This window comes from Gopherus flavomarginatus, chromosome 1 (assembly GCF_025201925.1).
Source record: "Gopherus flavomarginatus isolate rGopFla2 chromosome 1, rGopFla2.mat.asm, whole genome shotgun sequence".
In the NCBI taxonomy this organism is placed as follows: domain Eukaryota; kingdom Metazoa; phylum Chordata; order Testudines; family Testudinidae; genus Gopherus; species Gopherus flavomarginatus.
Window position 1 is genome coordinate 247,798,209 of NC_066617.1, and position 14,144 is coordinate 247,812,352.

The following is a 14,144-nucleotide window of genomic DNA, read 5'->3' on the forward strand; positions in this document are numbered from 1 at the left end:
GCAATCCTATAACATGGATGTAGAGCAGCAGAACTTACTACACCTTTCATTTATAATCTGCTGTTTCCCTTCAGGAGTTTCAGGGTGGTGAAATGGGGGAAAGGCAAGGAAGAAGCCAGAGAACTCCAGACCCCTGGCCTGTTCATTACCTCTCTATTGAGTAGAAGCCTTAAATAGGACTTGCCAAAAATTGGTAGGGAAAGGAGAAGCCTGCAGTACAGGATGGGCACAGCCTCCCCAACACACACGTTCAGAATGGACTCAAGACCTGATTCTGCAAACATTGACACATTATGAATAACTGTATTTACATATTCAGTAGCTCTGCTGGCATCAGTGAGAGTACTCGTATGCACACCATTACTTGTGTGTGTTTGCTGGATTAGGTCCTTAGCTGGCTTAAAGATAAAAATTCAGTATGACTAAGTTTTCCTAAAACAACAAGTTAGAAATGGAGGACATTTTGCAACCAAGTATTGAATGCATTTTTTTTTTATTTAAACATTAAGATTAAATTACAAAAGCTACTGGAGCAATGGAGCAGTCATGCCAGGCTTCTAAAAAATAGTTGAAAACTCAAATTATACTTTCTTATTCATGGTTGAAGCAAAACACACGGGCAGCAGCAAGAAGGTTATAGAAAAGTTTCAGACAAAGACCAAAATGCCCGTATTGTCTCTGAAAGACACTGGCTGCCATGAAGAGTAGATTTCTTTCTCTGATATCCTTTTCTGTGTTGGGTGATTGTTTTCTTGTTACTGGGAATAAGAAATAATCATTATTTCAGAGGCACCTCTGTTCATACAACATCATCTTCTTCAATAGAAGATGTTGGCCAAACTTGGGTTATGTTACCCTAATGAAAGTATATATTAAGGACATTAATGTTTTATCTGCACAGTATGTTCTTAGTCTATTTTTAAAGATAATTCTGTGCAACGCATGCCTAATTTTTGCAATAAGCAATGAGAATTACCAGAGAAAAATGTAGTTGGAGTGTGAAAAAACTTTTCCCCCCTAAGGATAAGATTCTACACCTTTTATTACATAGAGTAGCATCTTGCTCCTCCGCAGTCCCACAAATATCTGTGACCCAGATTCTCAGGTGGTATAGATTAGCATAGTTCCATTCAGCACTAAGTACTATGTCCATGTCCACTGGCTGAGAATCTGGATTAATGGGATTATTTGTGGAATAAAGTGCTACTTGGAGAGAGTAAGGGTGGTGGAATGTGACCCTACATGAGAATTATTACATTTACAACCTGCATTATTCATGGTGTGCTATCAGATGGCAATAATGGAGCATTTCTGTAAAATATAGGTTACGCCTATGTATGTATGATGTACATTGGACATATAAAAATTTCAGATATGTAATACACTCAAACAGTTAAAAATATAACTTATTTTATTTATAAACGATCCATGTAAGATACTGTGCAGCATAGAAGCCATGTTCTATGTCTTCTCTTGTGTTCTTCTAAAAAGATCTGTGGCTGTAATTATTAAAGTCACTGTCTCTGAAACACCTGTGTCACATGTAGAAACAATCAAGGCAATATTATTTGTACATATTATTAAACATGCAAAAACTTCCTGAAGAATATTGCTCAAGTATAGAAAGTTTTCTGGCCTTCATATTCTCCGTGGTAGCATTTGCTCCTTATTTATATGGCTCACGTGTGGTTTTGGAGTCCTTCAATTTATTTTGGAGAAGTAGCATCTTTAATAACGGGTTCCCTATTCAAATATGTGGCCCAATAGACTAAATTAAAAGTTCCAAACAATACTGGAAAAACTATTCGGGACATTTTGTCAATCTTACTGATGCTGTTATAAGTCTTTTTGCTTTCAGCAGGCTTTTCTTCTCCAGATTTCACAGCAACAGTTGCAGCACTTGAGATGACTGATGGGGCTGAGTCCTTTGGTATGTTTGGTGTGGGGGCTGTTCTTCCAGCACTGTAAGCATTAATTGATTTTTTTCCTAGTAATTGACGCTCTTTTCTCTGTAATATGAATAAGGAAATACCATTTAGTGTAGAAGGCAGGTGAAAACATGCTTTCAGGGATTAAACAAAAATGTCAGTTTAGTAGTCAACAAACTGTTCACTAGTTGTTCTCATTTCAAATCCCAACAAACTACTTATGTCCTGATCATGCTGCCCTTACTTAGGCAAAACTTTCCCTGACATCAGTGAACGCTGAACAAGGCCTGCAGGACTGGGTCTCAGATTAGCATGTAAATTAGCAGAATCCTTTATCGATGTGATCCTCGCCCTGGGTCAGTGCTTAATTTGTGCCAGGCTTGCCAGGGATGAGCCCCGGCACCTCTGTGCTTGCTGCATCAGTCATGAAAGTAAAAAAAAATTGGTTGAGCCCTGGCCACAATTGCTTGAATCCAGAGGCACCTCTTTCTTTACAAATTAAACACTACCCTGGGTTTGCACAAGTGAATTTAAAAACCGTGAAAAAGAAAAGTTTAGCTTCTAGTGATATCCCAGAGTTCCAGGATGGCTGCCAAGTCACTAACATCACATCACTAACAAAAGGAACCAATATGTGAAATGGCCTGGGGTTCCTTGTAGCTTTTGTCTTGGTATTTAGTTATTTCACAGGTGATTGATGTAAAGAATATTGCCAGCAAATATGATTTTTCTTTATGAGATCATTTGATAAAACTCATTAGAATAGCCTTTATTATTGACAATAGTCACCAAAGTGCCCAGTAAAGTCCTGATGCCAAAAATACTTATACACGTAACTTTCACATGGGAGTAGTTTCAATGAAGTTGACAGGGTTACTTCTGTGAATAAAGTTATGCTTGTAAGCATTAAATATCTAAGTATTTGCACACAGGGCCTACATTTGTAATACATCTGGATATACTGCAGTTAAATGTTCATGGTTTCATATTGTATTTTTGTTTATATTGCACTTATGGCAATTGTTGTGGGATCCTGATTTACTGAACTCAATGCGAGCTTTCCACTGATTCAATAACAGCAAGAATGGACTGTCTACATTAATTTTATCCTACATGTTTGTTTAAATTCTTAATTTCAGTGAACAAAATCCATAGTAATTAGAGTTATTAAAACTATAATTGATTTTTTGTTTGGGGGTCAGGAGTGGAGGAAAAAAATGGTTTCAGGCTGATGTAAAAAAAATAGATGCTATCAGTGAAATGAAAAAAAGTTTGGGGTTCTTTTTAACCTTTTTAAAAAAAATTAAGCACATTTTGAAATGAAATGTTTTTGAAATGAAAAATCCACATCCTTGTTTTGAAGTCTCTGAAACGAAGTATTTTGATTTTTTTTCAGATTAAACTATTTGCCAAATTCATAATGAATTTGTGAACAGTTTTGGTCAACTTGAAATTGCATTTTCAGTGAATAAAATATTTGTCCCAAAAGTTTTACCCAGCTCTAACTTTAGATATATTTAACTCTCTCGCAGTCATATGTCCAAACATAGATCAGTTCATATGCATGGTAGAGACAAATGTTTCCTATTCTATCCGACAGCATATGTATTAAAAATAAAAATAAAAAAAAATCAGCATGCCCTGCAAGTTATCATCTGAAGGTCAGTGACAGTGTGACATGAGTGAATTAAATACATTTTCATGGAGCAGTTGCAAATTGTACATTCAGTTATTTGTGCTGTGCCAGGTAACTGAATCTTGTTCTAGTGATTCAAGAAGTGTAAATTAAGAACCTTGATTTTTGCAGCTTCCAAAGCTTTTTTGCCATCCCATGCCCAGCTTCTCTTTGTAAAATAGTTGACTGTTGCAAATTCAATCAGCGCAGAAAATACAAAGGCGTAACACACAGCTATAAACCAGTCCATTGCAGTCGCATAGGCCACTTTTGGCAAGGAGCTGCGGGCACTGATACTTAAGGTGGTCATGGTAAGGACTGTAGTTACTCCTTTAAAAAGAAAAAAAAAGTTAAGTTTAGGATTCTGCATGAGACTTGGAACATTTTGTGACTTAGACCCTGATGCCTAAGAAGCCTCAAGGAAATTACTGTTTGTGTAGTATTTTAGAAGTGCACGGTACTTTGGTGATCATTAGAAAAACAAGGTCCCTGCTTTGAGAAGCTTATTTCTGACTTCTGGGACACCCAGCTCATCTTTAATTTCTACATATTGAAAGAACATTTTAAAAATTGTATGCATAAAGATTAGTGGTGTAAACCAGAATCTTACTTATTTTATTCATTCACGGTGATGTGCGGTACGTTTATAGCAGCCCTCATTTATAAAGAAGTACGTTACAAAATCTGCTATCCATGTACTGAGGAATTAATGTAATCTTCGGACTTTCTAATACTTGCAGGGGTATGTTTGTGAAAAGATCTATGTAAATCCTATAATCCTTTTCCTTCTGGATTTCAGCCAATATAGAGCATGAACTTTGTAGAACAACCTAACAATGCAGATTATTAGAAGTAGTAAAAAGAAACTTGGAAGTCACTTTATTAGAATCTGAATAACTAAACTAATTAGCAGTAACTGCAGTAATAAGGCAAGATTTCAGTATTTGGAGATTAAAAAACCAACACAAATTATTTTCAATAATTCATTTCCAGCCATAGTAGGTATCTGATCCTGCTGCCACTGAAATTAATAACAAAATTGTTACCGATTCCACTCAAAGGAGTAAATTCTACTGTCAGTTATACCTCTGTAAATCCAAAAATTCCACTGATATCACTGGATTTAAACAGATGTAACAGAGTGGAATTAAGTCCCCAATCCTTTGGCAATGAAAGGTAGTCTCTGTGGTGTCTCATACTACTGATTTTAAAGCAAAATGCCTGACTGATGTCAGTGGAGAGTTCTGAACAAAAACCAACAGCAAGATTTGGCTCCCTGTTACTAGTGGGAAAACTGTCTGTCTTTTGTACAAAACTGATTTTTGCACTCCTGGGACACACTGGAATAAATTGCCTCTCTCTGGAGATATTTAAGAGTAGGTTAGATAAATGTCTGTCTGGGATGGTATTTGGCCCTGTAATGAGTGCAGGGGACCGGACTTGATGACCTCTCGAGGTCCCTTCCAGTCCTAGACTCTATGAATCTATGATAGAAGTAGTCTTGGCACATCAGGTGGCAGCTCCCAGGGGTTTCTGTGATCCAACCCGTCACAACAGACACACTAAAACTTTTGAAGAGAAATCAGTGTTTTCATTGCTGTTTCTCAGGTATGTATTAACCCCTCCCACATTACAATAAAAACACACAGATTTAATTTCTTCTTCCCTCTTCCCTCACCAATCCTTATTTAATTCTTGTGTAATTTTCATCAGAACTGAGCCAAAGGACTTGGAAACATGGTAGGAAGAGAACCTATGGTTTAAACTGGTTCAGAAGTGGGGGGAACAGAAATAAGGTGACCAGATGTCCCGATTTTATAGGGACAGTCCCAATATTTGGGACTTTTTTAAATATGGGCTCCTATTACCCCCCACCCTCTGTCTCGATTTTTCACACTTGCTGTCTGGTCACCATAAACAGAAATCACCTGGAGTAGAAATAAGTCATAGTAGTAAACTATTATTTCCTTACACAAAGTCACCCCTTTGAGTAAGACAATCCTTTCATAACCACCACAAAGGAGTGAAATACTCACCGAAGACAGTTCTAGCAGGAACAGACTCTCTGTTTAGCCAAAAGGACACTTGTGATAAGATCACGGTCATAACGCATGGAAGGTACGTCTGGATGACAAAATAACCAATCTTTCTTTTCAAGTGAAAATGTGCTGTCATAATAGTGTATTCACCTAGAAGGAGAAAAATGCAGCGGTGGGAAAAAGTCAGACCATGCCTGAAACTGTGGGATAGTGCTGATTTCTGTGTCCAAGTCCTCAAATTCTGTCACCAACTGAAAGAATACACTCAGCCATTTCCACTGCACCAGAAATGTCTGGTCTTCCATGCAGCCTAGCTCTGCAAGGCTGGAAAAAAACAGGATCCAGAACATACATCCTGCTGATGTTTGTACCCACATCTCCAGAATGTGACTGCATAATTATACAACACAATGAACTACTCCTACTGCATTAACAAATTCCAGAACCTGGCATGTTCCAATGCCACAAGGATGCAGAAATGTGGATAGGTGACATGAATTCTGTTAGATTTGAGTCCTGGGCCCCAAATTCCACCACCAAAATAAAGAGTAAACCCTACTGGTCCTAGTGCATCAAATAGGTACAGAACCAGCACATTCCAGCAGTACAATGCTGCAAAAAAACAAGATCTGGTACTAGGATCCAACCTGATTCTGACAATTTTTGCAGCCAAATCTCCAGATTTCTACTAAGGAAACATGACCAGACCCTCCTACTGCACTGAACATGTCTAAACTATGGCATGTTCCAGTGATGCAGCACTGCAGAAACCTGGATCTAGAATATGGATCCCACTGACATTCCACCCCACTATGACAGAATACTTTCCAGCACTCCTAGAGCACCACATAATTTGGCATGCTCTAGCACCAGAGCACCGCAAAATTGTAGATCTCAGACATAGATTATGATGGAAAGTTTGAGTTGCATTATAATGGTTTGTCAGTAGGCAGTGGTGTGTGAAGACTACTGTAGCCTACCTTTACCTAGCACTGAAGACAGTCTACATTCTTTTTTACAATAAAGTTGTAGCTGTTGCTAGTATCCATTTTCCCTCTATCTCTGGCTGACTAATCTGACATGGTTTCTGAAGAAAAACAATATAAATGGCAGAATTTTGTCAAAGTGCTTAAATTTCATGCTCCAGAGCTTCAGCTTTGATGGAGCAGACTGGACTGACTGGAAGGATCGATTTATGGGTTTTGCATCTCAACTAAACTCCGGGAGGAGAAGGGCCTGGTACAGTTGTGTTCCTGTGAGTCTATGCTATGGGCAGGGAAGCTGAACCCATCTTTAAATCCTTTGCCTTCAGAGAGGAGAGCCACATTGTGGTGCTGGCTGTTCTTGATGAGCAGTTTGCACCTCCGTGTAATGTGACTGATCAGTGAGCTCATTTCTACCAGCATGTCCAAAAACCTTGGGAGTCTGTGGAATCGTTTATAAGAGGCTTGTATGACATGGTAGAAAACTGATATTGAAGACAAAACAGAAGAGCACATCAGAGACAGAGTACTGACTCGCTTTTCAGACAAGGGACTGACAGAGAAACTGCAAATAAGGGAAGATTTAAACCTTCACACAGCAGTAGAAATAGCAAGACAATTGGAGAGTATTAAAAATCCAAATAGAGGCCAGTGACCACTAGAAAGAAATCTAGAGGAAGTGACTTACAAATAGAATTACAATAAGAGATATAGCACAGCTGCAAAAAACCATTGTAATCAAGCCTCAAAGGCAATGTGGGGTGAGCCCTAGGCAAACTATAAACACTTTTCAGACTAGATGCACAAAATGTGGGAAAGATCACAATACGAGAGGTCATTGTTTAAATAAAGGAGGCAAATGCTGTAAATGCACAAAAACTGGCAATTTCATTTAGCCAGAGAGAAAGAGCTAAACTGACTCCATTCATTTCATCATTTGAGACATTTTGCTTTCAAAGATTCCATTTCAGGATTATCAACGTTCCTGAAAATTTCCCAAGAAAGATGGCAGAGCTATGAGAGAACATAAATGGAGTAGTCCTTTTTAGGGGCAACACATCAGTGGAAGAACATAACAAAATCTTCATGGAAGTCCTGACCTAAACCAGTGAGTCCTGATTCAAGCTAAATAAAGAAAAGCGTCTTTTCCAATGTGAATTTTTGAAACAGTTAATAAACAAAGATGGAATTAGTCATATCCCCAAGAAAGTAAAAGTAATTAGAGAACTGAATGCACCAACAAATGTACCAAAACTGAGCCACATACTGGAGATGGTAAACTATCGTGGTTGATAGCTGCAAGACTTTTCTACAGTGACAAAACCAGTGGTGAGCTGGGGCCGGTTCCCACCGGTTCGCAGGAACTGGTTGTTAAATTTAGAAGCCCTTTTAGAACCGGTTGTCTCAGTTCTAAAAAGGCATCTAAATTTAACAAAATCTGTGCCAGCTCCCTGCCCGGCCCCTGGCCTCAGCTCACCTAGCTCCACCTCCTCCCCTGATGCTCCCCCCGGCTTCTCCTCCCCCTCCCCTGCTTCTCACAAATCAGCTGATTCGTGGGAAGCAGGGCTTCCTGTAGGTGAACTGGGGCAGGGGTCGGGCGCGAGGAGAGCTCCAGGCGCAGTGTGGCCTGACTCTAGCTGCGCAGCGCAACTCCGGGCTGGGCCCCGACTGCAGCCACGTGGCGCGGCTTCGGCCTGGGCCCCATCCCAGGCCCTGACTCCAGCCACGTGGGGCGGCTCCGGCCCCCAACTCCAGTCCCCAGCCCTGACTCAGGCCGCGCGGCGCGGCTCCGGCCCGGCCCCGGCGGGGGTAAGAGGCCAGGGTTGGGGGGGGGTTGGATAAGGCAGGGACAGGGACAGGGAGCGGGGGTGGGTTGGATGGGGCAGAGGCTCTTGGGGGGCGGTCAGGGGATGGGGAAGAGGGGGGTTGGGTAGGCGCCATGTGGGAGTTCTGGGGGTCTGTCGGGGTGTTGGTGGATGGGGTCAGGGCAGTCAGGGGACAGGGAGCAGGGCGAGTTGGGCAGAGGGTGGTGTCCTGGGGGGGCAGTTAGGGTTGGGAGGTCTCGGGAAGGAGTGGTCAGGGGACAAGGAGTGGGGGGGGTTATGGGTTGCAGTTTCTGAGGGGGGCAGTCAGGGGCAGGACATGGGTGGGAAGTGTACTCACCAGGCGGTTCTCTACCGGGTATTCGGTGGCAGGTCCTTCACCTGCTGGAGCCGTGCTGCCAAAGACCCGGTAGGGAACCGGTTTCTAAGATTTTGGCAGCTCATCACTGGACAAAACCACTGAATGAACAACTAAAGTCTAATACTTCCTGATTATGGGGCCAAAATCAGGAGACTGCCATCAAAAAAGCAAAGAATTTATCTTTAGAACTGAGGTAGTTAAATTCTACAATGGTCAGTGCAGATATCAGTAGCTATGGCCTTGGTGGTGCATTATTGCATCTACATGGATCTGAATGGAAACCAATTGCATTCTGCCCTCATGCACTTATGGAAGAAGAAAAATGTATGCAGAGATTGAAAAGGAGTTCTGGGCAAGTGAATGTGCATGTGAGAACTTTTACAGATACATGTGTGCAAAGAGACTCAAATAACAACACCTATACCAGACAGACCCTGGAATATGCTAACACCAGATTTGTGCAAATTTAGGACATCATTACCTAGTTGTAGTGGATTATTTTTCTAGATATATTGAAATAATATATTCAAAAGATACAACAAGTTGTAGTGTTATCGAGAAATTAAAAAGCACATTCACCAATTTTGGTATTCCAGAACAACTAGTGACAGACAACACACCACAATTCACCACAACTGAACTTCAGTCATTCCAAACCAAATGTGGTTTTGAATGATCGCTAGCAGCCCACATTACCCACAAGCAAATGGAGAGTCTGAGAGGGCTGTACAGACATCCAAGAAAATATTGAAGCAGGAAGATTCATTCCTTGCTCTACTGAGCAACAAGTCACTACTGTTAGTAGCTACTGGCTATAGCCCTACCCAGCTCCTGATGTGGAGGCAACTCAGGACTGTTCCAACCCTGGAAAACAATCTAGCCCCAGCGTGGCCGGACCTGAAAAAAAGTAGCCAAGTCAGATCAACAAGCAAAAAGAGCTTATGAATGCTTTTATAACTGATGTCAGTCAGAGAATTGCCTGTTTGTGTCAAAGTGGATAGAGGAGAAGGATGGAGAACTCCAGCTGTTGTAAAGGAAAAGAAATACCTCGTCCTGATTATACACTATTGAGACAGACCATGGAGAGTTCAACAGACACCATCAATGTCTTCAGTTTGTTCCAAAGACTGAACAATCCACTGAGAAAATGCTTCAAAGTGCACATGCAGAACTAAGACAAAAAGATTCACCTATTCCAAACCTGCCAGAGACAGGTCAGCCTAGTCACCAAGTGTTACCCATTCTGGCCATAGAGTTGAAAAAACAGTCTGATGTGGAGATGAGTAAAAGACATATGTATGTTGAGAAAATTAAGCTTAAAAAAAGTTTTAGAAATTGTTAAAATGCAGAAAAGAAAAAAATAAAGAGGGAGAGATGACGGAAAGTTTACACTGTGTTACAAAGTTTAGTCACTAGGTGGCCCTGTGCGAAGACTATAGCTACGTGTCTTTACTAAGTGTTGGAGCCAGTCAATTTATATTTTATATATTTTTTTATTTTACCAGTGAAGTTGTTACTGGTATCTATTTTGCCTCTGTGTGACAATCCTCACACAGATCAAGTTGGATCCTTCTCATTTTGTCTCACAAGACTCCAAATTCTATCATCTACACAGAGAACACATCCAGCTGCTCTGACTGCACCAATACATTTCAGATCTCTTTGCATCCATCCCTGTGCCATCCCTGGGACCTATCAGATCCTGCTGATGTTTGGACTCAAGCCTCCAAAATGCACTGCAAAAACAAGACAGTCCACAGCTTCTCTCCCAATATGCCAGACAAATCTAGAACATGACCAGTCCTGGCACAAGACTGCTGCAAAATCCTGTGTATGGCACCTGGATCCTACTGGATCCAGGTAATTTTTGGCCTCCCAAAGCACAAATCCCTCTATTGAAATATAGAACACAGTTGACCTCCTACTCCATCAGAAAAACCAAGATCCTGACACATTCTGGTGTGTAATTTGCACACACACACATCCTACAATTCGATCCAGCTAGTATTTGCTCCACACTTACAATTTTACCCTCTAAATAGAGAACAAGTATAGCCACTCTTATTCTGATACAGATTGGTATAATCATGTGATAAAACTGCTGAATTCTGCCAGATCCTGGCATTTTTGGCCACAACCCCAAAATGTATTTTCTTCAGAGACAGGTGCAGCATAGACCTTTACCACTTGAGCTAAAGGACTAACTACAAATACAATCAGGGCCGGCTTTAGGAAGTGCGGGGCCCAATTCAAACACTTTCAGCGGGGCCCTGGCAGGGATGACCTAAAAAGAAAAAAGTGTAAAAAAAAGCCTTCCATTTCTTCCATGTATTATTTACTTTCCATAACTATATAAATAATAAAATTGTATATTATGTACATTGCATCATATATGCTGTTGATTGGTTATTAATGACTGCTGTTTCACGTGTGTAGGTCCACGCCACTCCCTGGGGGTGTGCACATGTGTGGGTCCCCGCTGCTTCCTGCCCCCTTCATTGAAGCAGGTGTGCAGGTTCCTGGCCTGGGAACTGCAGGGCAGCAGTGGACATGGGGCTGGTTCGAGGCAGGGCAGGGGCTGACTGGAGGAAGGGTCTGGCTGCAGGCAGGGCAAAGGGTGTGGGGCTGGCTGGAGACAGGGGAGTGTGGGGCGGGCTGGCTTCAGGCAGGGCCACAGGGGGGTGCATCAGGGGTTGGCAGGGCTGGAGACAGGAGTATAGGACTGGCTGGCTTCAGGTAGGGGGGTGCAGCAGGGGTTGGCTGGAGACAGGGCAGGGTGGGCAGTGCAGGGCTGGTGCGGGCAGGGGTGTGTGGCAGGGGTTGGCTGGAGACAGGGCAGGGGGGTTGGTAGGGGCTGGCTGTGGGCAGAGGGTGCAGAGTTGGCTGCAGGCAGCGGGAGGCGGGGCTGGTGCAGGCAGGGCAGGGGGTGCAGCAGAGGCAGCTGGAGCCCCAGCCCTTTAAATAGCCCCCAAGCCACCTGCTATCCCAGAGCTCTGGAGGCTATTTAAAGGGCCCGGGGCTCCCCTGCTTCTACCCCACCCTGGACCTTTTAAATAGCCGCAGGAGCCCTGGGGAATGAACGGGGGCAGCGGGGCTTTGGCGGCTATTTAAAGGACCGGGGTGGCAGAGGCAGCTGGAGCCCTAGCCCTTTAAATAGCCCCCAGAGCCCCCTGCTACCCCAGGGCTCTGGGGGCTATTTAAAGGGCCCAGAGCTCCAGCCGGGGTCACGGGGCTTGCCACGCTCCAGCCAGAGCTCCAGCCAGGAGAGCGGGGCCGCAGGGCTTGTGGCGCTCCGGCCAGAGCTCCAGCCAGGGCCACGGGGCTTGTCGCGCTCAGGCCAGAGCACCAGCCAGGGCCGTGGGGCTTGTCGCGCTCCAGCCAGAGCACCAGCCGGGGCCACGGGGCTTGTCGCGCTCCGGCCGAAGCTCCAACCGGGGCCGCGGGGCTTGTCGTGCTCTGGCCAGACTTCCAGCCAGGAGAGCGGGGCCGCGGGGCTTGCAGCGCTCTGTTCAGAGCTCCAGCTGAGAGAACGGGGCTGTGGGGCAGCTGCGCTCCCGCCGGGTGCCGGCGCTTTCGTCAGGGGAGCGGGGCCATGGAAGACCCCAGAGCAGACCGCAGCCGGGGTAAGTAAAAAAAATTTAAAAGGTGCCTAAAGCGCGGGGTCCGATTCCCAGGAATCGGGCGAATCGACCTAAAGCCGGCCCTGAATACAATATTTGGTAGCATGCAATGATTGCTATCCTCTGCAGACCAGCCTCTAAAGGAGGATGTGTAAGACAGTGAAGCTAGGTTACGTGTGCACGTATGGCCATAGTTTACAGACAGCACAGCTGAGTTGTTAGATTTGGCAGATTATTTGTGAGAGACAGTGTGGTTATTTGGCTATGGCTTTGCTAGTATAGCTATACTGGTATGCTGTGCTGCCAAAATGCTCTTAGTGTGGATACAGCTTATATCAGCAAAACTGTGCTTTGCACCAGTATAATTTATTCCAGCCCCCCTGTGCAAAATAAGCTGTATCAGCAAAAGGACAGTTTTGCTGATACAACTGCATCTACTCAAGGGACTTCTGCCAGCACAGCTATGTAAGTCAGGGCTCACACCTCTTCACGCACCTGACCAACAGAACAATGCTGGCAGAGCTGTGTAGTATAGCCCAAGCCAGAGATGTGGACCTGCCATATTACGGATCTGGGATCTAACTCCAGTTTGTGTAAGCTCTCAGTGGGGTATGAGGCTGTGGGGGCACAATAGTTCCGGCTCTCTGTGACTGCTGATACTACTCTGAGGTGTAGAGGCTCTGAGGTGCAAAGGCTGCCTCTGTCTCTAATGGGCCCCATGAGGAAGTGGTTATAGTAACTGGAAAAGGCCAGCGGAGTCTGGAGGAAAAGAGCAGTGAGGAAACTGTCACACTGCTGCCCCTGATGTAGAAAGACTCTCTCCCTTGTGGGGGCAGAAGAGTGGTCCAATTTAAGATGCCTGCCTGGCTTCTCTTCATGAAGCTGCCCATCTAGTGCTGTTTTCTGCTTCTATACACTCTCTCTAAGACTACTGTGATGTACTCTACATGAGAGCTTTAAAGCCACCCAGTAATTGAAACCGATGCTGAATGTGGTGACTTGCCTGGTAAGCAGAGCAGCTCTCTTTGAGCACAAACGATCAGTGCTCCCTGATCTGCACTGGCTGCTTATGGCTTTCCAGATAAGTTTAATGTCTTGACTTTGACCTATAAACCCCTAAAAAGCTCAGGACTCATCTACCTGAAAGAGTGCCTCAATCCTTGTGCCCAGGGAAGGGCTCTCTTCAGGCTTCTCATCTTCATGTGAAAAGGATCCTGCAAGAGTGCTGGGGAAAGGGACTGGGAGAAGGTCTGCTGTAAAATCAGGTAGCATATCCCTATAACTGGAAAATTTCCTGTACACATTGGTTTGTGATAATCCCACACCTGGTATGCAGAATATTTTGGTGCTCTACACCTGGTTGTATGTGCTCTCTATTTAGCAGGATTAGTTTGTGGACGGGGCCACAGATGGGCTGGATCCAGCAGGTGTCTACATACCAGCTACCTGTTTTTTAAATTGCTACTGCACTGGGATGTATTGGAGCCTGGATTTTCCTGGTCAACTAAGAGCAGTCAAATAGAGTTATCTATTTTGTCAGTATGGCTTGAAGAAGAGGGAAAGGGGAGACAAACACTGGTAGGAAGCAGCAGGCTGGATAATTGTGTTTACAGTGCTATTCAGCAAGGATGCACAGAAGTCTGCTCTTTTTTTTTTTTAATTACAAATTACAAAACCTAAAGTACTTGTTTCCATTTGTAAGGCCAGTCATGGCT

The 14,144-nt window shown here is 43.7% G+C and overlaps 1 protein-coding gene across 4 annotated transcripts in view; it reads right to left on the bottom strand.

Moving 5' to 3' along the window:
• Window positions 1–543: 543 nt before the first annotated feature.
• Window positions 544–14,144, bottom strand: part of GABRA5 (gamma-aminobutyric acid type A receptor subunit alpha5) — a 106,307-nt gene continuing 92,706 nt past the window's right edge. For all 4 annotated transcript variants that reach the window (XM_050932148.1, XM_050932120.1, XM_050932130.1 and 1 more), the window contains 3 exons: window positions 5,640–5,792; window positions 3,722–3,933; window positions 544–2,009 (listed from right to left, as the gene is read on the bottom strand). In XM_050932148.1, the coding sequence (XP_050788105.1) occupies window positions 1,707–2,009; window positions 3,722–3,933; window positions 5,640–5,792 (668 nt within the window). In that variant the 3' untranslated portion in view covers window positions 544–1,706. The remainder of the gene's footprint in view (window positions 2,010–3,721; window positions 3,934–5,639; window positions 5,793–14,144) is intronic.